Consider the following 27,942-nt stretch of genomic DNA (forward strand, 5'->3'; position numbering starts at 1 on the left):
ATGGAATTGTTCTAGTATCTGTAAAAACTGTCCATAGGAAAGAAAATGGAACAGAAGAGCTTTGAACTTATTCAGCCGCTTCCAAAGTTATTTATCTCTATGACATTGGATAAGTCACTTGAACTTTCCCTTCCAGTTTCCTCAACTGTAAAATACATTTATACAACTTGCCCATTTTTGAGATGGAGGACATGTACATTCCAAAAATTATATGAAAAATTCTGCCTCATATTCCTAAAGTTGTTTTATCACCTGTACCTACCGCTGAAAGGTAGATGAAACCTCTGTAAGTAAAGTTCACACAGCTCCTTGAGACTTTGCATTAAAAAGTAAGAATTAATTGGTGATGTAGAATTTCTTTTTCCCATCAGAAAGAAGCAAGATGGATTTAGTTCTCAGTTGGCCCACACTTGGTCCTATGCTTGAGACCCATCAGAACTGTGACTCTTGAGCTTCATAACTGAACAAAACCTGTCATGTACTATCATGTGCAGACAAGCAATGCAAAAGAAGGAAGAAAATGTAAGAATAAAAGATCTGCCAACAATCTTGTGAAAATGATAAATGCAGATTTAAGAAACAATTAGTTTCTTTTCCTTGTAGCCTTAAATTATACTAGCAACTTCCTCTGAGCACTAGTCTTAGATTTCCCTTCCTTAGAGCTGTAATCATAATCTTGACCATTAGTGTACACCAAGCCTGAGATCAGTTCCTCTGCCAGTCAGTATGGTGGGGAGAATTCCCCTCAAAAACTGTGTCATCCCAGCGAGTCCCTTTCTCTGAAAATGGTGTGCCAACGCCTAACACAAGAAATACTCTATATCATACATCACAACAGTTAGAGCACTCCTGTAGTGCTGCTCAGGATCAGACAACCTGGCCACAGAGGGCTGCTGCACGTGGTGCCACAGAACTGGGCAGAGGTAACCCTTCAGTCTCAGCCCAGTAGTACCTGTCTGAACATTTCAAAACTAAGAAATCAAAATCTGAGAAAGAGTTTGGTTTAGACACCTTGAAGGAAAAACTAAGCTATTCTTTTCTTTTGATTGTATTTTTGAAATGTCATGTCAATTTCTCAAATTTTTTTCCTGCCAAGAATGCTGGAAGTCAAACTGAGATTCCATTTCCAGGAGCAGGGAATCTAATAAAATATCACACAATTTGTGATTAAATAACCATGGCTGCCATCTCTGCTGCTGTACTGTCTTCTTTAAAACAGAACACCATTCATTTATATGAATTGCTGTGTTGGGATCTGTTGGCTTATTCATGAAAGTGTTCCTGATCCTATACAGTATATACATATCAGACATGCATTCCCTTTGAAACCAAGCATATTTATATCTATTTGCCAGCTAAAGAAATACAAAGTGCTATTGAATATTAGGCAGAAAACACTCTTGCCTAAAAAGCCTCTAGAACTTATGTATAATATATCCTTGAATACATTTAGAAAATAATTTTTGTCAGAAATGTCTACATTCTGAGGCACAAAACAGCTAACTGCTGCTGTTAGCCTGCTTTTCTTACTTGTGAGTATTTACAGAAGTATGTTTGCCTCCAGAGTATCATCATCATGCTTGTAATTCTCTTTCAATGACCCAAAGAACAAGAAGGAAAAGACTCTTAATGGTTAAATATTTTTCCTCATCTATTAATTAAAGATTTGCATGAGGCCTTCAGCTAACTGCAGGTACCAGGACAGAGAGGGAACTGAGGGGCTGGAAAGCAGCTTGGCAGAAAAACACCTGGGAGAGCTGAGGCACAGCTAGATAAACATAGTCAGCAATACACCCTTGCAGCCAAGAGAGGCAACAGCATCCTGGGCTGCACTGGGCAGAGCATTGCCAGCAGGCTGAGGGAGGTGATCCTTTTCCTCTGCTTAGCATTGGTGAGACACACCTGGAGTGCTGTGTCCATTTCCAGGCTCCCCTCTACAAGACAGACATGGACGTGCTGGAAAGAGTCCAGCAAAGTGCCATGAAGATCATTAAGGGGCTGGAACATGTCTCATATGGGGGAAGATGGAGACAGACTCTTCTCTGTGGTACCCAGTGAAAGGATAAGTACAAAGAATGAAGTACAGAATGATTAAACATAAGAAAAAGATGTTTTATTGTGAGGCTGACTGAGCAGATGGAAGAGGCTTCCCAGAGAGATTGTGGAGTCTCCATCCTTGGAGTCTCCATCCTTGGATCTGACTGGATACATCCCCAAGCAACTTCTTGTTTCTTCCCCGAGCTGATCTTGTTCTGAGCAGGAAAGTCAGACCAGATGATGTCCAGAGATGCCTTTGAACCTTCTATAGTTCCAAGAGTTGTAAGAGTGGAGTACAGATTTCTAGTTCACTGAAGTGAGCCTTACTGATTTAGGAAGGCAGATGGTGACTGTTCTGTTTACACCTGTTCAAAGGTGTAAAGAATCTCATTTTAGAATTTGAATTAAGGGAGAGTAAAGAGGCCAAGCACTTGCAAAAATCCTCCTTTTATAGGGTCTGTGGAGTGAAAAGGGAGTTACAGCTTGCAAGTCATCCTAGAAGTAAATCAGAACTCCCACAACAAAAGTGGACAATTAGAAGAGAAAGAGATTAAACCAAGAAGGGTCATAGGAGCTCTAGGTTGAAAAGGACACAGAGTGCAGTTTCACATTACAGCAATAATTCTCTTACAGTTCTAGATTTAAAAACAACATCACTGTCATAAGGTTTCTTAGAGGTAAAGTTTCACATTATGCTGCTAATGAAGGGGACAAGCCTGTACTTCCCCTGCAACATTTTTCCTTCTTTCTATTATTTTCTAATTACTGCCATCATTAGTTATACCAACTCATTGATACAACAGAATATTGAACTACCAAAAAAAAAAAAAAAAGACATGAAAAAGAAAATGTTATTTTACATAGTCCAGACTGTGAGTTATTGCTGTAATCAGGCAGCCTGGCTGCAGTTTCAGCTCATACCCTAAGGCAGTATGTTGTACCCTGCACTGTGCAACAGGGTCACTGACAATATCTATCAAAACTTAGAGAATCCCTAAAAGACCTAGGCAACGAAGGGCACAAAACTATTTTCAAACTGTTTCAAATTTCAATCTGTCATTACAAAAACCATCCCACAGTCAAGAACAGTTTTGTATGAATTTAACACCAATTGATGAATTGATGAATTGATGTGAATTGATATGAGTTGATGGCAAAAACCTATCCATAATTCCAAAACTTATTGATATCCAAAACTCAGGACTGCATATGGCATTTGCCCTTAGCAGAACCTGTAGTGTCCAATAACACAATAGCTTAAACAACTGTACTTGAATTCTAACATTAATTATACCAAAGTATATCAATATACAGAGCATATTGTGGAAGATCTCTTCTGTGGGCATCTGTAAAGGTATCTTATTTGTATAACTGATTACACAGTGAGGAACTACCAGGGTTTCTTCTACTTGAAAGGCTAGCTCCCTTATTCCTAGCAATGTAACAGTAAAAGCAATAAAATATCCTGTTTGTTTCTACAAAATAAAGATGAAAATCCTTCAGAGGTCTCACCTACTAAACAGATATTTTTCCATACTTAGAAGTTTTTAACAGTTATACTGCAGCCTGTTCACTGAAGACAGAAGAGGACTTACAGAGATATGAAGATATTCTCCTGAAATTTAATGGTAAACAAAAATTAATGGTAAACAATCTCTTCCAAAATTAAGTTCAAGAAAGAATTGCACTCAAGTATGGTTAAGAAAAGTGTATTTTCAAATAGTGAGGTGGGATCCTAAATAAAATAAATATGAACTACTTGGCTATATTTAAATACTGAATTTGAAGTTCTAGGTCAACTGGCTTTACTTACTGGTGGAAAGAGCAGGTGGAAAGGATAAAATTCCACTGTATCAGCAAAAAGTTTTCCTGTTGGTTTCCCAAAAAAACAATACTCAAGTAATCTCCAAAGCAGAGTTAATACATCTCATATAAAGAACTGGAAAACTCTGTACTAAATGTAGCTTGGGAATATAATGTTCAATAAAATGGACAGTACTGTGTAAATGGCTGAAACAAATTCTTGCTCTAGGAGACTGATCTGCTAGATTGATGGGTGGTGGGATGCTAATACTTTTATCAGAGAGGAAGCTACCTGGCAGAAATTAGCTACACTGCTGCAGAGTGAGCATTTGGAAACTGCAAGACCAACATTGAAAGACAGGCTGAGCTTTTTGCTGTTGAGAACTAAAAACAAAAGCATTATTTTGTCAGTATGTAAGACTAAAAATAAATTATTTTAGCCAAAATAGAAATTGACAATTACATTGTAGTTTATATGACTTAAGAAAGACAATGTAGTAAAATATTGTCCTGGTTTCAGTTGGAGATTAATAATAATAATAATAATAATAATAATAATAATAATAATAATAATAATAATAATGTTCATTTCCTTCTTAGTAGCTAGTACAGTGCCATATTTTGGATTTAATTTGAGACTCTGACAAACATTCAGAAAGGTCCTCCTAGTACCAATGTATTGCCTTCTCTAAGGGGTTTTAAGACTCAGCTTGTCTAAACAGCTATTGAACTGGGATGGAAGATTTCTGGACACGTAGTTTTGACTAAGTTTCTTAATCTTTTAAAGACTGATAATAAATTTCAGTAATTTCTAAACATTTCAAAAGATACAAGTGAAAATTGATATATCAGAATTATACCATAAAGGTAAATATGCACATCATTAACTTCTTGAAACTCCTGTTTATAGATGAATAAGTTACATGTTTTAAAGTACAATTTCAAGTGATGCCTCTGTTTCAAATTTGATAAACAGCTACAACCACAGGAAAAATAGACAAAAATTTTAAATATTGCAATTAAATATGAGACAAGTTTAGTATGAAGTGGTAAAATACCAATGTTTCTAATAAAACTGGCTAAAAGGAACAAGAGTTTGACCATGCAGACTTTGAGTGTAGTCAGAAGTGCCACCTTTTCCCCATTATTGGTCTGTTTTGGGATGTCATTCCCTGAAGTGTTGCAAACCAATAAAAGAAACCAAAGAGGAAGATCATTTCCCCTTTCCAAGTTTCATTGGTCCCTTCCTCCCATTCACACTGATTGCTGTGCTATCTCTGGCACTCCTCAGACCCATCTGTGAGTGAGTTTTCTGCCAGACCATATTAAATCCTGCACAGATTTTTGCCATAGGAGTGAAATGCCTTGGCTGACAGAGGAGTCTGATGCGTGCAGTGCCAGAGAGGAGTGAGGATCAGGTGTGGAGAGAGGGGGTGGGGGGCAAGAAGAGTGGAATAGGATGAAGCAGCGATGCACCTGCAGTTATAAATCCCATCTCTTAGATACAGCAACACTAGAACCTCAGATGCTAACATTTTCAAAAAACATTTTCAAAAGAGACAAGAAGGATTTCAGTTAACTGGGGGAGAGAGAAAAAAAATTTGTTTATTTCATTAACATGGTTCTCTTAGAAGCAAGGATCTTAAAACAAAAACACTTTACTTCTAGTCTCTGTTCCAGTTTTAGATCAAATGTTGACTAAAATTGTGATTAGAACCCAGGTCTCTCTTTTCCAAGGTGAGTTCTTTAATATCTTGAATAGTCAGCCATGCTTGGGTATTCACCTTCTGGCTTAAGAATAATTATTTACTTACTCAAAGCACAAACTCTGTAAACAAGAAGGACCTGGAAGTGTTACACGTCTGGACCAGCTGACAGCTTGCTCCCTGGCACATTTGGAGCTGTAGATTTAAATCCAGATTTCAGCCACTCTTTGACTGGAGAGCTGAAACACTTTTGAACTCTCAGGTCCCAGCTGCATGGCTTGTCTTTCTACTGATATGAAGCCCAAGTGTCAGTCCATATGCTGCTTCAGCAGAAGCCAAGGAGACTGTGGCAGATCCTTAATCAGGAAACCATAATACCACAGCATCCATCAGCTGGTTGTGATGCAGCCAGCAGCTCTGTTGCCCTCCTCTCTGTAAAACCAGAGTAATAGTGGCTAATCAGGAGAAATACACTAATGGTGATATACCTGGACACTCAAGCACTGGCTATTACACCAGCATTTTGAACAAGCTGTGCAGAAGGACAGATGGAAGATAAGTACATAGTACATACAGGACTGAACACCGTCATGGAAATGCAAAGACAAAAAAGAAAGGCTTTTTTTACCAGAAAGCTTATTTTCTCTACGTGTTTTTCTCCTTGAACTTTGATTAACTATGGAGGAGGTAGTCTATTGATACCAACAGTCTGACTATATTGGAAGTTTAAGAAGTATCTGAGATGAAGCTGAGGTAAGAAAGAACTCTAGAGCAAGACTAAGTGATCTACTACAAAGTGTATCCAAATATTTTTAGCCCTGTCTAAACCAAAAACATATGAAACCCTAATAATACACAGAGGATGCATATGAAAATCTTTTTGCATTTAATATGACTACATGAAATGGCTTGCAAATGTACTGTGTCATTTGTGTCCCTTGGTAATTTTGTAGTCACACAGGTGGCAACTTAAATCAAGATTACTTTGGTACAGGCTTCAAAGAAGGTAAAGGCTTGAGCCACAGCTGGGCCAAGAACTCTTCTGGAAAACAAACCCACAAAGGTGCAGAGTGACCTAGTGAGAATGATGCACACCAATCATGGGGTTAACACATGAAACATAGGTGTTCTTTCCAAGACTCATTTATCAAAGAACAAAGGCAGTTGTGGGTACCAGGAGTCTCAGGTATCCCATTGTATGCAATCTGACTACAAGCCAACCACTTTATACCATAAATATGACATAAATGACCTAATCAGGGTTTACAAGACTGGAGAGGGCATGGCCACTTGCTTTTTGCCTGAATTTTCTTTGTTGATATAGTTGATATGTCTGAAGGTGAACAGACTCTCTGAAAGCCACTGTCACATTGCTCAGAGCTGAAACCAAATATTCAAAAATGCACGTGGGTGAATTTGCCTTCAGCCAAGCTGGCAGGAGGCTGCAGCTGCCCTTTGCCATACAGAATCCTTTTCTTCCTTAGAGGATCTATTCTAGTAGTTTTAATGCTTCTACTAAGTCAAAGCAAACCATCTAGCAAGGTTTTCTGCAGAAGCAAGTGTAATTTTTTCACTTTTGGCCACAACATGTGATGATCATTTGTGGTTAGCTCATTCCAAAATATTATAATTTAATTTGGGTTCAAAATACCTTCTCTTTCCTCTTTCTCCCTTATTTCATACAGTTTGGAGTCATCTTGCTCATTAATCAAGATCAAGATACCTTGGGGTTTTGCGTCATCTCTTACAAAGAAACAAGGAGAAATACAAATAAAGGAAAATAATGTATGGAAAGAACTGATTCAGCTCATCAGAATTCTGAATTTAGTTTACATGAGATCCAAAAGCATTTTCCTGCTTTTCATATCCAAGTCCTTAATGAGGCAGTTTTGTCAAAGTGAAATCTCAAAAATAGAATGTTCCAGTAAGATGTCTTTTAAATCTGTCTACTCTTTGTGTATGCTAAACTCATCAAATGCTTTTCTAAAATAGCTACTGTTTTGCAGCAAACGAAGCACAGACAATTGAATGTGTCAACACCACTCGTGGAGTCACACTAAGATTCATTTATTTTTGTCAGGCACCCATACTAGTAGTGAATCAACAGCACTGCATTTGTAGTCAGATGTCACACATACTGCAAACCTATCTCAAAGGCTTTGGTTTTGCTCTCAGATGGGTTGTACACTGCAGTAAGGGCTGCAGTGACCCAGCAGAATTGGCACCTGGCTGGCCCTATTTCCAAATTATTCTAAAAGAAAGGAAACCCTTTTTTTGCGTAGTGCTATTCAAGAAAAGCCTACTTTGCCAGATTAGAATAACTACAGCAAATTATCTGGTGCATCATTTTCAAGGTGGGACCAAGAAAAGTAGTAGGACCAGCTCAATGGATGGTGGGCAAAAGGAAAAAGATGATGAATCAAAAGATAATCCTTATCACAGGATCTGCAGGACCTCTACTGCTCCTTAGAGAAGGATTCAAATCTTGTTACCATGCTGAGGATATAATTAAATCTGGAACTTCCCCACCTTGGAATTCTGTCTGGGAAAGCCTGGACAGAAATCTGTGTGTCTGCATAATGCAAAAAACCACTGTGGTCCAACATGTCCTGGACAAAGACCTACAGAACACTCTTTTTCAAAGACTCATGGAAACAGAAACATTTATTCAACTGAGCAGCAAGACAGTTTATCTGAAATCTCAGATAAAGAAAAGACAAGCTGGATAGACCTACTTTGTGCATTAAATAATGAGAATACAGGGTTTTGCTATAACCTTTATCATGGGAAGGATGATTGGAAAGGAAGAGCTTTTTTTGGTCTGACCAAGTATGAGAGTAAGAAAAAAAAAGGCTGCAATGGGTTTGAATTGCAGGCAGCTCAAATGGTTGTCACTACCACAGCCATCAAAGTCATACCATATAAGCTCAGTAAATATCACTCTTCCAGATGTTGCTGTTTCTAAGAATATATGTGAGGTTGTATCCTAGAGCATATGGTGCCATTTCAGAAGTTGCACCACAGTAGGCAGCTGAGTGGGAGGAGGCAGGAAGGGAGAGAGCAGGCATGGATGTCTCTCAAGGCCATCTTTCCTTTGGAGTTTTCCACACGCCTGTCATTGCTGCAAATGCCCATATTGCAAACAGGAATCAGCTAAATTGTGATGTAGTTTGTTACCAAGTGGAAGAGTTAACAGCTTCTCTTATCTTGTAATCTCACAGACATAGGTTATTTGCTTAATAGACAAATTTGACCTTGCAAATTTTGTTGCAATGCAAGGAGTAATTAAGTTCTACTGTAAGCAAAACACATTTTCCTTCCCACTAATAGTTAGAGCAATCACTGAAATTGGGTTCCTACTCATGACTGGAGGTGTAAACCCAGAAAGGATTCTCAGGAGGCCTCTGGCAATGTTCAGGTGGCAAGGATGGACTATGGTGTAGGCCATTTAGACATTTGGATGGTTTTCTAACCCTACATAGCTAAAATATGATGTGTGTTCTTTATTTTCCCTAGATCCTTGCCCAAGGAAATGGATTGTTTGGAGAAATAACCTCTTGCATCTTCTTTTAGAGTGATGAATATTGTGCTATATCAGTGGCTAGACAAAACATGTTTATACCCTTCTTTTTCAAAATTTATACATCAACACAGAGTATTTAAACACATCAGAAAGTAATAACCTGTAATAGACTGACTTTAAAACAGTGGCTGAATTGGAAAATATTTTTATTTTAAGGTCTCAGCCTTAGTTTCCTGGCTCTTTATAGACTCACATGAATAAGCTGGAGGTACAACTTTGTTTCCTATTACTTAACCATTGAGCCAGCTTGTCTCTTGACCTTACTTGGATTTGCACCAGTGGCACAAATTAAAATGTTTTAAATTTGATTAGTGATTTATTAAACCAGCTATTTAATGTCTTCAGCAGGATCTACAGCAATGGCACACAGTTGAAGAGCCATGTCCCACTCCTGATCCAAACATTCAATCAGTTGTAACCAAAACAGAATAGAGTTAAGAAATTATAGTTAAGGAGTCACTGAAAAACGAATCAGACCTTCATGACAACAAAACTATAGAAATTATACTGAATACTTATTCTAAATATGAAGTGTCTGATAACTTTCAATGAGAGTTTAGATCATCCTTTCCCACACTGTAATGAAGAGAACAAACTGCATTCTTCCTGTAATCATACTGAAGGCTCCTTTTTTAAAAAAATTAAGATTTCTACGGGCAACTACAGAAGTTAGTACAGGAGCTTCCTGTCTGCTCAAACTGTTTTCCCCAAATGAGTAAAAGATGTAATTTGGTGGTGCCCATGACAAACTGAGAAAGCCACTCTGTTTCCCAGCAGACCACATGGAACAAGCATGGCTGGCAGAGCCAGCTTGATGAAAAGGCAGTGCTTCAGTTAATGGAGAGATACTGATAATTACCAGCTGGCAGACTAAATAAGCTAAAAAATTTGCTGAGAGCTTACTGAATTGAGTTATACTTCAACTCTGACATGACCAGGGCAAAATGTGACTATCAGGTTTATATTGACTTTGAGGAGGGAAACTTGTTTTTCTCTGGATGGTTAATGTGAACTCCAGTGTGGATTGGGGGCACATTACCTAGAATATATATCCCTGCAGTAAAAGGCTTCTCCATCCCACACACTTGTTTTCTTACTGTGTCACAAATATGACTGCAGGACATCATCCCATTCACAACCTTCTCTTGAACTATTATGGATCTACCACCTAATTTACAAGGCTTTTCACATCGCAGTAACAAAACCCCTATTATCAATTTCAGCTTTTCCTTTACTCAGTCTTTTAAAAATTTGTAAACTTATTTTGTTGCTTTAATATAATAATCTACTACATTTCTATAAAAAAAATCTCATACAAATCCCTCTAGTAGGCACTTATAAGTCCAGAAATAATACACTAATGCTGCCAGTGAAATCTGAATTTTGCTCCTCCTTCTCACCATCCACAAAAGCTACAAATCAACAGGCTACACAGGGAGACTGAGATGCTCTGAATAAACAATACTGTTTTTAGGGTGTGAGAATCCTCTGCAGGAACTACAAAATGTCAAGCTATTTGCTCGCACTTTAGATAATTTCAGATACATTTGCAAAAAAAAAAAATCTTTTCCCCTTGTCTACAGGAGAATATTCAACAAATAGTGTCTGAAGCCGTAAGGGAACAGCAGTATGAGCACCAGAGATGCAGTATATCTTCAGTAACCATGCTGTTTTGGGTTCAGGCTTACACCCACCCACATATGTTGTATTATACCATTGCATAACCAGAGATCCCTGGAGCCTGGATTCTCAGTCTCTATGGCTGCACACACTGCAACTGCTGTGCCAATACAGAAATACTGATATCGTGTGCTGCTGCACACCCCACCAAAGTGCTACTAGTGTGACTTCCCCATAGACAGAGGATATTTCTTCAGCCCTTTCGGTTTTTTGGGGTTTTTTTTGGTGCTAGTCATTCATCTAAGAGAGTGATATGCTAAGGAGAAAACTGAAGTGGTTCATTTATGTACATGCAAATTACAAATGCTTTCAATAATTGCTTGTTAATAGGCAGTTAAAAGGAGACTAATACAGAGTCTGCTATTAGTAAAACAGCGTTGAAAATGCAAGAGGAAGACCCAAAAATATAAAGATCCGCTGAAGTCGGGGGACTTGAATTTTGACAATGGGTTATCACTTGTAGTTGATGATGGTGCTAATAAATGTGGAAGACGTTTGCCCACATATTTATCCAAAATGAGTTTAAATAGTTGCTTCCTGAGAGTATCCAATGTAACATAAGTAAGACAAAAAAAGATGACAGCAAGTTGCTTTGTCAAAACAACTGTTGCTTTGTCTGTGTAACAACAGCTTTGGTCTCAGAGTAAACGGGAAGAACTCACACGTGAGAGAAGAGGCCTGGAAAGGTAGGAAAAACACCCTGCTGAGCCCTGCTGAGGAAATTGTTGGGGTAAAAATTGTATGTCTGTATTTCTAGCCTGGAGAACAGGAGGCTCAGGGGGGATCTCCTCGCTCTGCCCGAAAGGAGGCGGCAGCCAGGCGCGGGTCGGCCCCTTCTCCCGGGCACCCAGGGACGGGACAAGAGAGCACAGCCTTAAGCTGCACCAGCGAAGGCTCGGCTTGGATGTCAGGAAGAGGTTTTTCACAGAAAGGGAGATTAGACATGGCACTGGGCTGCCCGGGGAGGTGGTGCAGCCACCGTCCCCGGCGGTGTTTGAGAGAAGCCTGGATGAGGTATCAGTGCCGGCAACGCCGGTCAGAGCTGACGATCACAGAGGTCTTTTCCAACCTAATTGAATCTATGGTTCTGTGATTTCATGCTAACCGAGAGCAAGGATCATCACCATCCCTCCTATCTGTCTTTCCCCCTTTTCCGAAGTCGCAGGAATTAACCTGCCAGCCCCGCGGAACCAGGGATCCCGAGGGCCGGGCTGGATTCTCGGCGCTGGATTGGTGCTGCCTGCGCCGCGCGCGCCGCGCTAGTCTCGCGCCCCCCCGGCGCCGTCGTAGCCCTGCCCCCGCCCCCGGCCCCGCCCCTCCGGCCCCGCCCCCTCTGCGTCCGCGCCGCTCCCGCGCCGCCCCCCCCCCCCCCGGCAGTGCGGTGCTGCGCCGCGAACATGGCGTCGGAGGGGATGATCCTGACGAACCACGACCACCAGATCCGCGTCGGCGTCCTCACAGGTAGCGGGCCGCGCCGGGCACGGCGCTGGGGACGCGCGGGGGGCGGCCGCGGGTCCGTGCGCGCCTCGGGCCGCCCCGCGGGATGCCCCGCCGGCCGTCCGTCTCTCCCGTGGCGGCGCCGCCGCCGCTGCGCAGGGAGCGCCCCTCTGCCGTGCGTGCGGTACCCGAAGCCCGGAGCCGGGGTCGGGGCGTGGGGGCGGCGCTCCGGCCGCCGGCGGACAGCGTGAGCGGGGCCGGCCGGCGCTGGGCAGCGCTGCCGCAGGCGGGCGGGCGCCGCAGCCACGGGAGCTGGACTCGGGGATAACCCGCGCGAAGGGGACGGAGTGCGCGGGTGGGCGAACGCCGGAGGGGATGGGGGGCCTGGACGCGGCCGGGCTTTCTCCGAGCGCGGAGGAGCCGCCAGTGTGAAGGCGCTGGAGAAGAGAACCCGCGGCCGGCGCAGGCTGCGGGCCGGCAGGTGCCGGGCCTGCGTTCCCCGGGCGGGAGGCGGCCTCAGCTCCTGGCCGCGGGAATGCCCGAGCTCGGCACGCTCCGCACGGCAGCTCCTTTGGGATGGCTCCTTCCCCTCCCCCTCCCTGGCCTTTACTTTGGGGATTGGGAGGGGGTGGGTGGGGATGCTTGTGCCTATGTGCTCTCTGTTGGGAGGGGGAGGAGGGCATTTATGATGCTGCTGCTCATAGCGCACGGATGATCCTTTAATAAACCCGCGGCACATGACCTGCGGTGGTTGCACAGAAGGGCTCCCGGAGCCGGTACGGGTGCGAGGGGCTGGGGGCTGCTTTGCCGGGGTCTCGGCGGGTGTCCCGGTGCCCCGCGGAGCTCGGCGCGGCGCGCCCAGGAACGGAGCCCCGAGGGGTTCCGGTGTACACGGGCGTCAGCGCCGCTTCTCTGCGAGGAAAGGGCGAGAGATACCGGCGAAATTTTTAGGCTCCGTAAGGTTTCACCGGGAGCCTGGGAAGACATGATTGTTCATGGAAAGCAGCGTTGTGAGCTCGCTTAGGAGTAGGAGGATGCTTGGAGTGATTGAGGGGACACTGATGGGAGAGGAGGCCTGGAGTTAACCCAGAGGTTGTTTATTACCGCTAGCAGTGTTTAATAACCCGAGCAGCCCGTTCCGAGCCCGCGGGAGCCCCCGGCGCTGTTCCTCTGCCCGGTGCTGATCCCGCTGCCGGGAGCAAGGGATGTCGCGAAGGCTGGAGCTTTTCCCTTCCTTCCCTTCCTGGGAAGCGCTTGGCCGCAAGGTGATCGTGATGATAAACCGCTAGGAAAGCACGATAGATAGGAGTGGAAATCCTTAGCGTGCTTTTAAATCCCAGGCAGTCAGATCCTTAATATGGGTAGAGCGTGTTGGACCAGATGCAAAAGTCACATGGGGAGGGTTTGTTCCCTTTGTTCCTGAAGGATAGGACATGTGTGCCACTACCTATTATTGTAAAAGTTAAAGAGGGAAGGGAGTGCCAGCAGAATGCATATTTTTCTTGGCATATTTTGTGCAACTTCATGGTATGTAACTTGGGTTATTATTTTCTTTTGATCAGAGTTGTAATAATTTTCACATGTAAGTGTTCCCAGAATGCATTACGAGGCACATATGGTGTTATAATAATTTAAATAACGATTTAGTCTCTCAATAGGTTCAGATACTCCTTCAGAATACACTTATTTTGTACTGTAAATCCTGTTTGATCATTGTTAAACTCTTTTAACTTTGTATCATAATTTGTAATTTCATTGAGAAGAGCTTCTGGCCTAATTTTAGGGGTTTTTTTAGAGGAAAGCCAAGAGGCATGACCAAACAGAACAGTTTTAGTTTTTTTCACCTGAATGTGGTTGTTTTGAATTCCAGGCTAACAATTTTTGCAAATAATTATTTTCCCATTTTGAAAGGGAAAATAATTATTTTCCCTCGGTTTCTTACAATTTTCCTAGGCCCTTCTTTGTGTGTGTTTGTAAACCTGAAATAAAATGTTATTTTCTGCTCTCGCATCTCCTTTAACCTGGAAAGAGAATATTGTACTTTTGGGGATCTGGACCCCCTAGCTGTTTCTGCTGTTTCTGCTGTTTCAGCTATGAAAAGACAGCAAATTAAAAAAATCTACTCTTCTGAGTTTTTCTCATAGAAATGAACTAATAATACATGCTGCTGTATGGAGGAATAAGTGTAGAAATGAAAAGGTTAGGTATGAGGACTATTTTTTTTAACATTTAGAATAGCTTAGTGATCAGAAATTAGATCATTAACATAACCTGACTCCTTTAGCTTTTCTAATTAAGAACATAGGCATATGTTTGTTTTCTTAGCTGCACGTACTTGTGGCCTTATCAACACAGGCATACAGATTTATGCTTCTGTTAGACTTGGTGTACTCAGTTTAGAAAATAATCAGTACTGCACCTTATGGTCATACTCAGATGGAATTTAAATTTACTTAGGAAGGAGTAACTGTTGAATTAATTTGGAGTAAAGTTGTGTGTTTATTTTTAAATAAGGACATATAAAAATTATTTGGGCACATTGTTATTCTTATCTGTTGTAGAGACTGATGCACATGGCTCCAGAGAATATTGAGAGTGAGTAATGTTTGTTATAAAGCTTAGTTTCATTACGTTGTTTTGTTTTGAGTAAGTTATTGTATTTAGTTTTGCTTGGTAGACCTCTGTGTTTGTGTATGTATTGCTAGTTTCCATCTAGATACAAATGTGTATTTTTTCACTTGTGGCAAATTTGGACAGGTACGGTGGATTAGAGAAATAGAAATCTTGGTTATTGTTTACTAAAGTGACTTAACTGTGTTCAAATGCAACTTCATGCAGAATGTAGCACCTTGGGCTTTTTGTACAAAAATTACTTGTTAACTTCTCTTATTCCCAAACTGTTGAGGTCTTTTAGTTAAGAGTCGATGATAAGAACAAAGTCCATAATTAGGACATTTTCTCAATGTGAAAGAACTGTCTTCTTGAAATCAGGAAAAATACTTTCATGCATACAGCATCTATGGACTTGAAGATGACACTCATGCTTATTTTTGAGTCTGTATAGAAAGTTGTAGAGTTAGGCTTCTTTACTGAAACAGGAGGAAATATACAACTGAATGATTACAAAACTGTGAAACTTGCAAAATACAGGGTTATGCCTTATGCACATAGGAAGCCTCACTTGTTTGTGGATAGAAATATGAATTCTAATCGTTGTGTTTTATCATTTCAATAAGTTTTCTAATTTGTGAAGAGTGGAACTGTGAAAGTGTTGTATTCAGCACCAAGGTTTAATGAAGTGTTCAGATTAAAGATACTGCTCACTTAGGTTCCAAACCTAGGTTTTCCCTCTGCTACCTTTGATATGCAGTGCAAGCACATGAGCTACTAATAGACCCTCAGTATTATGTTGATGTGAGTTTACTTTTATGGTAAAATGCATTTTGAAAGGACTGTGATGCTGTCAGATTGATGCTAACTGGGAGATTTTTGTGATGGAATAACAGATGGGCTAACATTGTCCATCCAAAGCTTTGTCTTTTAAGTGTTCTGGATATTATCTTCTTTTAAAAAGAAAACAGTTATAGATAAAGAAGAAATGTGGGGTATATAAATGAAAAAGAGGAGAGATCTCCACATTTACAGTAAAGGCTGAATTCTCTGCATGCTTTGTGTGTACCGTTGTGCATCAGTGCTTCCTTAGTGAAGTACAGGTACAGAATTATTCTGGTTGCCCCTTGCAGGCCTTTCATGTTTGGAATACCTCTAACAGAGCATTTGTTAATCATTTACCAGCGGTGTCAGGTTGCTGAACCTGGTGTACTAAGTACAGAATTTTGTAATGTTGAGGTTGGCTAGAAAAGAGGAGAAATTGTGTGCTCTGGCCAGAGTTGAATCAATATTAGGTCATCCTTCACTGGTGGTGGCATTGGTAACAGTTATATAATCCGTGACCTTTCTTGTTTTGTCAGTGACTAAAGCAGACCCTTGACTGGAACTGTCCAGAAAGTTCTAAATGATGTTGCCATCTCCATTAGCCCAATGGAAAAAAAAACATACTCTGGTTCTCTCTGGTTGCTCCTATTTTGTACTTTTTTCCTCTCCATCCCCATTATGTTCTTATTTGCTTCGCTTCTGGTTTTCTCTACAGAAAGCATTTAATGTAGCCAGCCAAAACTCAAAGTTCTGTTACACATTTAGAATATTTCAGAATATTAGTGATAAAAATATGTCAGATTTTGGGTTGGCTAATAACTCTTCATTCAGGTTGTCTGCTTTTGAGGCAGGTCTGTGAGAAAGTCCTCACCAGACATAAGCACTATTTTCTGTCTTTGCTCCTCATTTTGTATTGTTTCTTCCTTGTTTAGGAAAAAGCTTTCAGACTAACTTTTTTTTCAGGACAGTTTTACTGTGTTCAGTATTGCTTTCAATGTGGTACAGCTCTTCCCTCTCATAAAGGGAGTGAGGGGTTTAGGCAAATTTTTCTTCAGATACATTGTTCTTCCTTTCTTCCTCTATGTTAAGATTGAAACATTTTCAACATAGCTGTGGCCATAACCTAGCAATAAAGCAGACAAATGTTTCGAGTGTGTTACTCAGACCTTGATGTCCAGGTAACTCTGTAGTGTGGAAGATTACAACCATGTCTTTGTGTCTGAGACTCCTTAGTTGGTTGAAATTATTCTTAAGTGTGAACATTGTGCTGAATGTATCACTTTGAAGCAAGCTTTCTTCTGAGATGGTGAGGCCCTTATCTACATGAGAGCTGCAACCCAAGGAGTTGCCTGGGCAGATCTGAAGTGCAGTGATATGAACGTTTTGTAAAAATTATCTTTGAGGAATGTGGCAAACAAAATACTTAGGGTGTCACTATATGTTGGTCAGACTGTTTAGAAATGTATAGGCTGTTTCCCAACTAAAGTCATATGCCTCTTTCCTATTTTATGGAGTACCTTCTCATGACTTTCCTCTAACTGTTCATTAATAACATGCAAGTTGCAAGATCTCTTAGCTGTGGTGGTTCTGTTCATGCTTTGGGATTAGTGGGAAACTTTCTTATAGAGGTGTGTGCGGGAGGGGGAGGACTGACACTAGGTTTCCTACGAGTTATTGTCAAATTGCCCTAATTGTCTAAATTGAAGTTGCTTCATTTTTTGCTTGGGATCTGTGTTCGGTCCAGAATTACACCTTATTGGGCACTTATCTTCAAAACATAGATTAAAGGCTTCTCCTGGGAGCCTTAGTTAGAGAAATGCTGTGCTTCCATTAAAACATTCTGGATTCAGAGTAACATTGATTTTCATCTTTCTCACCTGTAAGACTGTCATAATGTTGAGTTTATCCATAGAAACTAGGGATAAACTGTTTGCCATTTGTAGCTGTACATCTTTCTTTTTGACTTTTTATATGGCTAGGATGATGAGCTTAATCTCCTGAACATGATCAGTAAAATCACCTAATTTCCTTTTTGTAGTCTAACTGTGCTTTACCTTTTAAACTTAGAGGAATAAAGTCCTTGCTTTACCCCCCCCTCCCTGCCCCCTCCATTTTTTAGTGTATTGGCATGGAACAAAAGTAGGTGGCTGAAATCTCTGATACAGTGGACTCTTGTACTTAAAATTTAACTTGTTTGCTATATTACCGTTTCTTTTGAATGGGAAGAAGTTGAAACACTGAAACTAAAAGCATCTAAAGAAAGAGATTAAGTCATATGTGTATAGTTGGGAAATAATACCTTCTTGCTTAAGAAATGGCCAGTGATTTGGAGATTTAAGTGTTTTTATTGATGGGGGTAAGAAGTCTTGTGTACTCAGTCTTTCTTGATTTGGAGTTTACTTATCCAAATACAGTTGAAAGACTTCCATCTTCACCCACGCTCCATGTCTGTGGTTCATATTTAGCAGCACAGAGCATACCCATTACAGCATGTTTTCATTTGCTGTTCTACGTTTATATTTTCTCCTTTTCCAGTACTGCAGGAAAACTTGCCATGTTATTTACCTTAAAAATGAGTGATTGGGAATTTCATGAGGACCAGCTTAGTTCTGGGATAACCTTTAGTTGGTCTGCTGGCTTTGTTAATTGGACAGTAACAGAACATATCATCATCAGGCCTGTTTTGGCGAGTCTAGCATACCAAATTCTGATACACAGACACAGAATTTCGCCTTTAATGTTGATTTAGCCATAGCTGTCTGGACTTTTCTTTGTAAGTAAGCAAGTATAGATTCTGTTGTTTGCAATTTGTGAGGTTGTTATGCAACATGAGGACATGATAACTAAAAATGAGGACAAATTTTAGTTCTTGTTAGGTATTTATAATGTCTTGAAGTATGAATGAAGGAAAAGAAATAATTTCCATTCTGTTCATATATGTAGATGCACTATGCAACTCTTCACTTCTTACACAGAAATGGTCTTATATTTGTAGTGTTGTGTATGACAGAATTCTTCTTGAAAGTTGACAGAATGCCTGGAAAAGGTGTCCTTGGAGAACTGGAGGGTAATAACCATTAGGGAAAAGAGCAGGCAGCAGCCTTTTTTTGTGGGATGTTTTTAATTAATAAAAAAAAGCATAGCCTTTTGGCTGTTTTATTTTCTCACAAAACAATTGAAAAAATCAGTTAAAATTTAAAAAGAACAGTAATTGCATAAAAAGTGCTTGGGAAAAATAGACTTAATTAAGCAGTTATCTTAGAAAATTTCATTTTGCAAGTAAGAGACTTGTATGTGATGTTTTGTTTACTTGTTTTGTTTTCAAACTAATTTACTGAGGCCTATTTTATGCCTAACTTGTCAAGTGGAAAAAAATTAGCATAAACCCTTAAGAATAATCTTCTGTGTACATTTTGCAAAATCCTGCAAAACAGTGCTCTATCCTACTGTTACAATGTGGGTGAATGATGTAAGGAATAAAATGCATTGTCTGTTCCCTATACTATGAAATAAGCAACAAGACTTCCACTGTCTTACTTCAATGGTTAGGGAATAGCTGTGTTTAACAAAACCTATTTTTGAGCAGTAAAATGTTTTTTGATATATTCCATGACCTTCAAGAACTGACTCAACATTAATTTAGCTTTCTATATGTTACATAGAACAGTAATTTTAATAATTACAGACGTGTTATGGCATTTCATTATGCATTCAGCATACAGATTGTATAAGTAGACCTATAAAATAAATATATTAAGAATTGCATATGCACTTACAATTGCAACTATAGAAATACATATTTTTAGTTTTTCCTCTTCTAATTCAATGATATCACTTACTATGTAGTAAAGTGAAGAACATGAAGAAGCAGAATACACTTGGGCTTTGAAGTATAAAATTTTTGTGTGCTTTTAGTACTTACTATGTGGTTATGAAATGGTTAGTTTTCTTCATTATCCTGTATATTGTAGGGAATTTGTGTGGAATTTTTTTCCTTTTAAAAAAATCTTTCGTGCATGTATTTTGTTGGTTTTTCTGGCTATTGTATGTGACTTTTGAGATCTAAAAGTGGGAAATAGAAATTAAAGTATATGTTAAATTATATGGTGTGGTTTTGTTTTGATTTGTGTTTTTTGGTTTTTTTTCCAGGTGTTACAGTTTGGATTTTTTGGGAGGTGGGATTGTTGGTGCTTTTCTTTTTTTTTTAGATGTATGCTGGAGGGGATTAAAATGCATACTGAAATCTAGGAAGTAAGTTGTTTATTCAGAAGTTGTATGGATGAAAAATAATGCACATTCTTTGGGAATTAAAATTAATTGCAGTAAAGTGTCTTGCAGATCTGACTCAGAGTGGAAAGGCTTCTAGAACCTCTACAAATGATGCTTGTCCTTAAAAAAAAAAAAAAAAAGGAAATTCCCTTTATTCTTATCAAGCTATTTTTGGCCATGAGATGGGCCACTTGGAAAGGAATTGATAGCAAGACCTGAGGTGAAGTTTGTAAAGTCTTAATCCAGTAATTCTTGAAGAAACATTAAATATGGTACTAGTTAGGAGTTCTGCAAGCCAACACACTTCTACACTGCTATTTCTTACCCCTTCTTAAAACAGTTCTCATGGGATCAGGAAGACAAATCAGACTGCCAAAGAAATGTTGTTGGGCAGGTATGTATCCTTCTGCTAGATACTTGCAAATCCTGTCCTGGGAAAGTGTGAGTGGCAGTAAGTTTCTGAAAGATGATGATTTCCAGGTATGGAAACAGATATGACATAGTTTCCTACTGACATGACTCTTTCATATGATGTAGAGTAGTGGCATAGCAGTGTAGATGGTGAGAAACAAAAGGCTTACTATGGATTCCCCATCAGAAACTTTACCTCAGAAAAAAACTGGGAGAAAGCAGCAAGATGCCTAAAGTAAGTACATATCTGATGAGAAAAATGCTTGTTTCCAGGAAAAGAAAAAAGAAAAAAACCCCATAAGATTAAAGGGAAAATGTACTTATCCTTTCCTCTTTTTCTAGCCTAATTTCTTGTGTTAGTTGTGTGAATACTCAAGGTGAGACATTAAATAAGCCTACAGCAAATCAAGGCTTCTTAAAATCAACTTCCTTGAAGAAATAAGCTGTAAATTAAGCATAGTGAGGAAAAAAGTTGTGAAACACCTTTAAAAGAGAGTGCAGGGACAAAGTGTTTCTGTAGATAATACACACAAAGCTCCAGGGATGCTGAGATAAAGTTGCAACAGGTGTTCCTATGTGTGTAACTCTTGCTGATTAAAACTTCATCATTGCTGTACACTGATTTAATACTTCAAAACTAGAATTTACCTGACTCTAAATCTGAGTACTCCTAGTTTTTGTAAAATGTACTTGATGGTAGGCTTTTTTAATGAGTGCTGTAATCAAGCAGACTGAAAAGTCTGCAGGGGAAATTTCTTTCCCTCCTAACCTTTGATTGCAGGAGATTCCAAACCCTTCTGGTCATCAGGACATATATCATGGCATTAAAAAAGAAGCCAGTAAAAGATATGTAGAATAAACCAGGAGACTGAGGAGAGTTTTGAGAGAAATCTCTTAACATTTTCAAGTAAATGTGACTACAGGGTAGTGCTGTATGACATAATGCTTTGGAAAGAAGGCAAGGCACAGAGTTTTAAAAATTTGGGAATGGTCATGTTAGTAAGATGTATGTGGTTCAAGATGAGTATATTTATTCCAGAATCTGATGTTTCAGAATCTAATGTTATTCTGATATCTATTCTTTAGGAATGTGCTCTGTTCCACAGTAGGAAGGTAAGCTGTCAAGCCTTAAGGTCTTAAATCCCAGCATGGTAAGAATTAAAGCTGTTACCAATGTCTCCAGTGTACAGGACCTTCTTATCTGAGTGAGACTCAGGCTTTTTTCCTAAGCATCAAAAAACAAAATGGAAACACTAAAGTTCATGTTAAAAGCAACTGATGAAAAAAGCAACGGATGAAGAATTTCCTGTGATTGTTAAGCTTGAAGGAAACTCACCTGCCTGTTCCTATTTCTTTATTCCAAAGGGTATAGCTCTAGTTTATGCACAATGGTTTCAGTACATGACTTTTCTCTTTGGCTTGGCAGTTGATCAAAGAGAATTAGAGAAAATACTAGTTGTCATTTCACCATTGTTATGTCAGAAAAGGGTTCAAGTAGACTTTCTGTGAGTGCTTTGACGAACAGAACATCTTTCTGGAAAAGCTATCTGAGGCAAATTTCTGTATAGCATTAAACTGGGACATCATGGATTATCTTTAATATTAGAAAAATCTTTTAATTCCTTGATAGCATGTCTTGTATTCCATTATTGTTATGTGTAAGTTGCTGTGAGGACTCATCAAATCATAAGGGAGATTTTAGATGTGAAATAGTAATAATTTTCAGTATTTCTTACCAGAATAGTAGCAGCTTTTAGTATACCCCAGAATAATTTTAGCAGGTCTTCACATTCAGATGAGTCCTAGGAACCTTTTTCTGCACCAAACAAACACCCGCTAAAAATGTTCTACCTTTGCTTCAGCCTCCAGAAAGTAAATTCAGCTGTGCATATGAAAAGTATGCTGAGGAAAACTACTTTAAAATGAATGGTTGAGATCTTATTAGCATCTAGAAAGCAGCTAATGATTAGGGCACATTCAGGAGCTTTTTCAGTGTTTTAGATGTTGGGAAAACATCAGCCTGGAGCCATTTGAGGTGATAGTAAAATACATATTCTAATTCCTTCTAAGTATAAATTTAAACTCTAATACCCCCTAGATGCTGACGTTCCAACTAGCAGCCATTGAAGAAAATAACCCCTCAGATGTAGAAATTCCCTATATTTGGATAATTAGGTACTCTCTCAGTTCTTCAATGATAAGTATACAATTAAAAAAATATTTTGTGCTCTACCTATGTAAGTCTTTTGACTATAATTTAGTAGGTTAATTTACCTTTTGTGGTTTCATTCAATGTAAGTAAAGTCTTTGATATCAAGTGCTGCTGCTTTAGAGAAACAGATCTTTGTCCTGGGGGCTTCACCTGCAGACTGTTGAGTGTGTTTGCCTCGCACTAGCTCAAAACCCATGGAGTGACCTCAGTAACTGTTGGAGTGCATTAGGTGCATTTGTGGAGTGCATCTCATTTAGTTTTGTCCGAAGTGAATTCCACATTCATACTTTGATTCTTCGCTGCAGTGTGACTCAAAGTGTGGTGACTGGGGACTCTTGGGGGACAGTTTAAAAGCCACATTTTTGGACCAAGCACAAAAAACTGATACAGACACACTGTTGTTTTTTCCCTCCACAGGGTTGTGTGTGCCTCTTAAAATTCTTGTGCATGCCAGAGAATTCCAGTCTTCCAGTGAGTAGCAATAAGGAGACCTTCCTAAAAATGGAAGGTGACCAGGAAGACACTGGCTCTTGAGTGTTATGTGAAGGTGATGTGGGTGAGGGCATAACCTTTGAATATTTGGATATTCTAGAGAAAGTGAGATGTCTTTTGTTAACTAGCCTTGAAGTGACACTTAAGGTAGCACAAAGTAAAGTTCAGTAGTATGTAGAAGTATTTAAAATGTCCAAAACTAGCCATAGAATTACAAATTTGTATAAAAGCTATAGCTGAGGAAATGACAGAAAAAGCATGTTTAAATTAATCCCTAGTTTGAACAGGCCCTCATTGTACTTTGTATCTGACTTGTCTGTTAGGAAAATACATGCAGCACCTTTTCAGGGATTTTATCTTCCTGCATTCACTACATCTCAAGGTGAGTTACTGAGAGAATTTTCTTCTGGTATACCATGCAGTCTGCTATAAGTAGCCACTGCTTTAGAACCCAACAGGACTCTGTCCAGGTTTAATCTTGGGTATGATTCTATCATCACTCTTCTTGTCCACTGCCATGCTGTGCTGGCATAACCTGTTGTGTGGCTGTGCTGACAAGGAACTGAAGCAGCTGAAAATTACCCTGCCCAAAAAAAAAGGATCCTTTTGAGCTGAATCAGTTGTGTGATCTGGTTAAGCACTGAGCTCTGCAGACTTCTGCTCCTGTAGGTGAATGGTGAACAAGGCTGGCAATTTTTTACCTCTGTTGTAATATTTTTTTCAATTCTGTTCTGTCGTACTTCTATCCTGCCATTTCTTTCCTCTGTGCAAAACAAGCTTAACTGGCTAACCTAGTGGAAAAACTGCTCTTCTTTTGAGGAATTAGTTTTCTGCTGCCAGAACAGACTGAATCAACTTGGCAAGGGACCTCAAGAGTGCCAGTTTGAGGGAGGAGATGGATTGTACAGGTAGGATAGGAAAAAGTGGGAGATAGGACTTCTGTTTTCTCAACACAGCTCAAACAGATGTAATCATGCGCTAATTTTCTGTAGTTCACTTGCATAAATTGTGAAGGCAGTCTTGACACTCCTTTATTTGGCTGTGTTGCCTCCTTGCATGCAGCTATTGCTTTGTCAGACCAGGTGTCCTCTTGGTAGTATTTACTGGCTTGTGCTCATGGACAAGCAAAGACACTGCCTCTGCTCAATAATAAGCAGTAAAAAAAAAAATAGTGAAGGAATGGAAGGATTTGCCTGTTACAGGAAATTTTTTTGAGGAGAGGGTAAGTCAAGATGTATTTTTCCATTTTGTATGTAAAGATATTTGATTCATGTAGTAGTAGGAGTATATGAAGACTGTGCTAGGCATTTATGCTTAGCAAAGAGCTGAACATCTGAGAACTTGCATGGTAGGTAACTAGAAAAGCTGAACATTAGATTCCTGCAGTGTTAAATTTGGGAAAAGGTGAACACTATCTTCCACATTTACAAGCACGGGAGGTCACTTTATGTCTTAAATTTTTAATAGTCAAAATGTCTAACATTAGTTTTTCGAACTTACTATCTTGACTATAGTATGCCTGACACAACTAATTTGAAGACTATATACATATAATTAATATACATACCCACATAAACATTTATTATCGTGTATATCAGTGATTTTTTAAAAAATAAAAATGACACACTTTTGCCAGTTCTGATTTCCCTTTTGCTTGAGGGATTTCTTTGGCACCATTCAATCTGTCCTCTTACTTGCACTCAGTATAGTTTTTGTAAGCCTATCTCTAGCTCAGTCTAGCTATTATGCTAACTTTGAGGCTGCCGGCCTGATATGTACTAAATGGCAGATGATGTTCTACTGACTTATTTTTCTTCTGTTGTTCATCTCTCTGTATACCAACTACTTAAAACATCTACATGCAAATCATAATATAATTTTGTTTCTGCCCTGCATACCTTCTTGCTGATGTGAACAGAGTCTTTACCTTTTTCTTGAGTGGGCTGTTATCCATGTGAGTGATGGAGGTAACTGAACCAGCCAGTCACAGGTATCAACTATTTGGGTAAGTCAGGCTTTGAGATTCTTGACATTTTCTTGAAATGGGGGAGGGTTAGGGGTGAATATGAAGATAGATACTTGTATAATTGTGGTCAGTGGACCATGTGCTCTTATTTAAGTCTTTAACTGCAACTCAGAATCTTGCTGGTCCATGCATTTGTCTAATATTGTGTGTTTTCATGGTCTCCATGGCTACTAATTATGTACAGACCATGATTTTGGTATTGAAATGCAGTGTTTTGAGATAAAGGCAGCTAGCTAAACTGAGTTTTGTAAATTGCAGATGTAAGTAACATCTTCAGTATTAAGTACATCTATAGTAGAAGTGTGATTTTTGAAATAGCAGAAAATACTGAAATGCTGTATTCACTGTAAAAGCAATCATAACATAAAAGTACAGTTTGGCTAGCAAAAAAAGCTAAGGATTAATAATAAAAATAGAATTTTACAGGAAGTGTGAGAAAAAGAATCTGTAGAAGGAATTGATAACCACATTATGTACAATCAAAACAGTATTATAAAGGACAGCTTCTAGCAAATAAGATAGAAACCAGGGTTATATAAATGAGGTGTAAAGGTTGTTAATGGACAGCAGACAAGCTCAACAGGGAAAAGATTAAGGATTATGCATCTGTAGGTATGAACAGGTGCAAGCATCCTGTTCACTAGAAAAGCTTATCAAGAACAAAATTAACAAATTGGTTTTATGAAATGAATAGAGTAATAAACTAAATATACTAGATCTTCATAATCCCAATAGCCTTTCCTTAATAATCCCTCACTGAGCCCTATTCAAATCTGAAAAGTATTGAATCTTCTAGCAATTCTTTATGAATTAGTTTTTTACTCCATTGTCCTAATAGTGAAATAAATCCCACCTAGAACCCTCATCTGTCCATGTGCTCTCATTTATCCCAACAAAATTATTCCTATGTATGGTGAACAAAATGTGAACTGATCCAGATGATAGTATTTTGCCAAGCCAGCTTTCAGTGAATTTCTTTCAGTTTACTATGAGTAAATGCTTGTGCCCACACAGTAGAGAAGGGAACAAGTTGCTGCCAGTGTAAAGCAAGTGGGATTTTTTTTCTTTTGCTAATAATGCATGGGAAAAACTGATCTTTTGCCAAGACATTAGTTGCCCGTGTATGTGGGGAGCATACTGTTGCCAGGCCTTCAAAACTTGTATTTTTACTGTAGTGCACTTTTATCAAAATCAGAAGTTACCTTCTTTGAAAAGGTTGCATGCATGCAATTACACTCTGTAGCCTTGTGCGCCACCCATTGGCTGCTGATTTCAGTTTCGGAGTCAGTGACCTGAGGCTACATATATTGCTCCAAAACTCAATTACTAGTCATTCACTTAATCGTGCTCACAGAAGCATATTCTGTTTGTGTGTCTGTAGGATATTTCTCTTTTTTGGGAGTATGAAGTGATCGCCTTCCTGGTTTTGAAGTAATTGTGCTACTTCTGGTGATGTCTGTGAATCTGCTCCTGCATTACTAATGTCTCATCTTCCTTCAGGAGACCATCAGAATTTGTTTATTTTCATTGCTTTTCTTTATTAACCTGTATAGAATTACTGGGTATTTGTTGAGGTTTCAGAATTTAGTTATAGCTCCTATTACAACTGATAAAAAAAAGTTTTGAAAAAAGGTGAAGAGTGGGGAAAGTGCTCCCAAGAGTTTCAGCCATTCCTTTTCCCCCTTTATCTCCTCACCGTGGAGCAAGATGCTACTACTTTCTTAATGACTGCAAGAAAATAAAGCATTAAAAACCTTAGCTCTTCTTTAAAAGCAATGGAAGATAAAGATGTGAGGCCAGCAGATTCCTTGGCTGTCATTTTCTTCCATGTCTGACTTTACATCTTTGTATTTGGTGTATATGCTGGCTAGATACTGGAAATGGCTTTTTAGTGCTATTCGTCTATTTTTTGCATTGAAACGACTTTTATTTCTGTTCTAGTGGAAGTTTTATTCTTTTGTGAATTGACAAAGGCATACTTCCTTTGGGACTGACTGTAAAATCTTTTGTTGCCTGTAACATGGCAAGTTATACTGAAATCTTTCTCAGCAGTTTTGTTTTCTTGTTTTTTGGTTTTTTTTTTAATGTATGTGTTTTGATACAGAGTTTGTTGATCAAACACATCATATATCTCATTCAGATTATTTTTGATGTTAGATGAAAAAGTCAACCTCTTGAAAGCAACTAGATTGAGGGTTTTCTTACAGAAGTTCTACTAAATGTGAAGTGCTTCTTTTCTTGGAACTTTTTTATTTTTACCTCCTTTGAATTGACATCTCCTGTAATCTCAGTATTTCATTATCAGGTCAACAGTTGTAATTACCTTCATTTCCTCATTTCTTTCTTACTTTTTTATTTTTCTTACATCTGACAGATGACAAGGCATTTCTTCCACTTTGCCTCACATTCCTGAATGACTTCCTGGGCAACTCTTTGAAAGGCTTTTCCCATAGTCCATCTTTTCTGTCTTAGAATATCTATGTTATGTGTTTTCTGTCTATAATTGCTTGTAAATATTACCACTTTTGACCATGGTTGTTTATTTCAAGGCTTTTTTCCTCTGTGTTTCTTACATTTTGCAGCTAGTGATCTTTCTAATAGACTATTGTCCAGGAGGATATATCTGGAGAGTGTACTGCTTTAGTGCTGTACAAAAGAAGTAATTGAAAGAAATCACTAAAGAATATTGTGGTGGGTTGACCCTGTGCAGCAGCTGAGCCCCACCTAGAGGCTGACTCACTGTTCCCAGGCAGGAGGAGGGACAGAATTAGAAAAGCAAAGGTGTGGAAACCCATCAGTTGAGATAAAGGCAGTTTAATAAGTGAGGGAAAGGTGTGTGCCTTACTGAGAT

At 39.3% G+C, this 27,942-nt stretch overlaps 1 protein-coding gene across 3 annotated transcripts in view; it reads left to right on the forward strand.

Annotated features, from left to right (window-relative positions):
- Window positions 1-12,144: 12,144 nt before the first annotated feature.
- The window catches only part of GPHN (gephyrin), a 271,571-nt gene continuing 255,773 nt past the window's right edge, over window positions 12,145-27,942 (forward strand). For all 3 annotated transcript variants that reach the window (XM_084207537.1, XM_084207540.1, XM_084207539.1), the window contains exon 1: window positions 12,145-12,270. In XM_084207537.1, the coding sequence (XP_084063663.1) occupies window positions 12,207-12,270 (64 nt within the window). In that variant the 5' untranslated portion in view covers window positions 12,145-12,206. The remainder of the gene's footprint in view (window positions 12,271-27,942) is intronic.

This window comes from Fringilla coelebs (genome assembly GCF_963513975.1).
Source record: "Fringilla coelebs genome assembly, chromosome: 6".
Classification (NCBI taxonomy): Eukaryota; Metazoa; Chordata; class Aves; order Passeriformes; family Fringillidae; genus Fringilla; species Fringilla coelebs.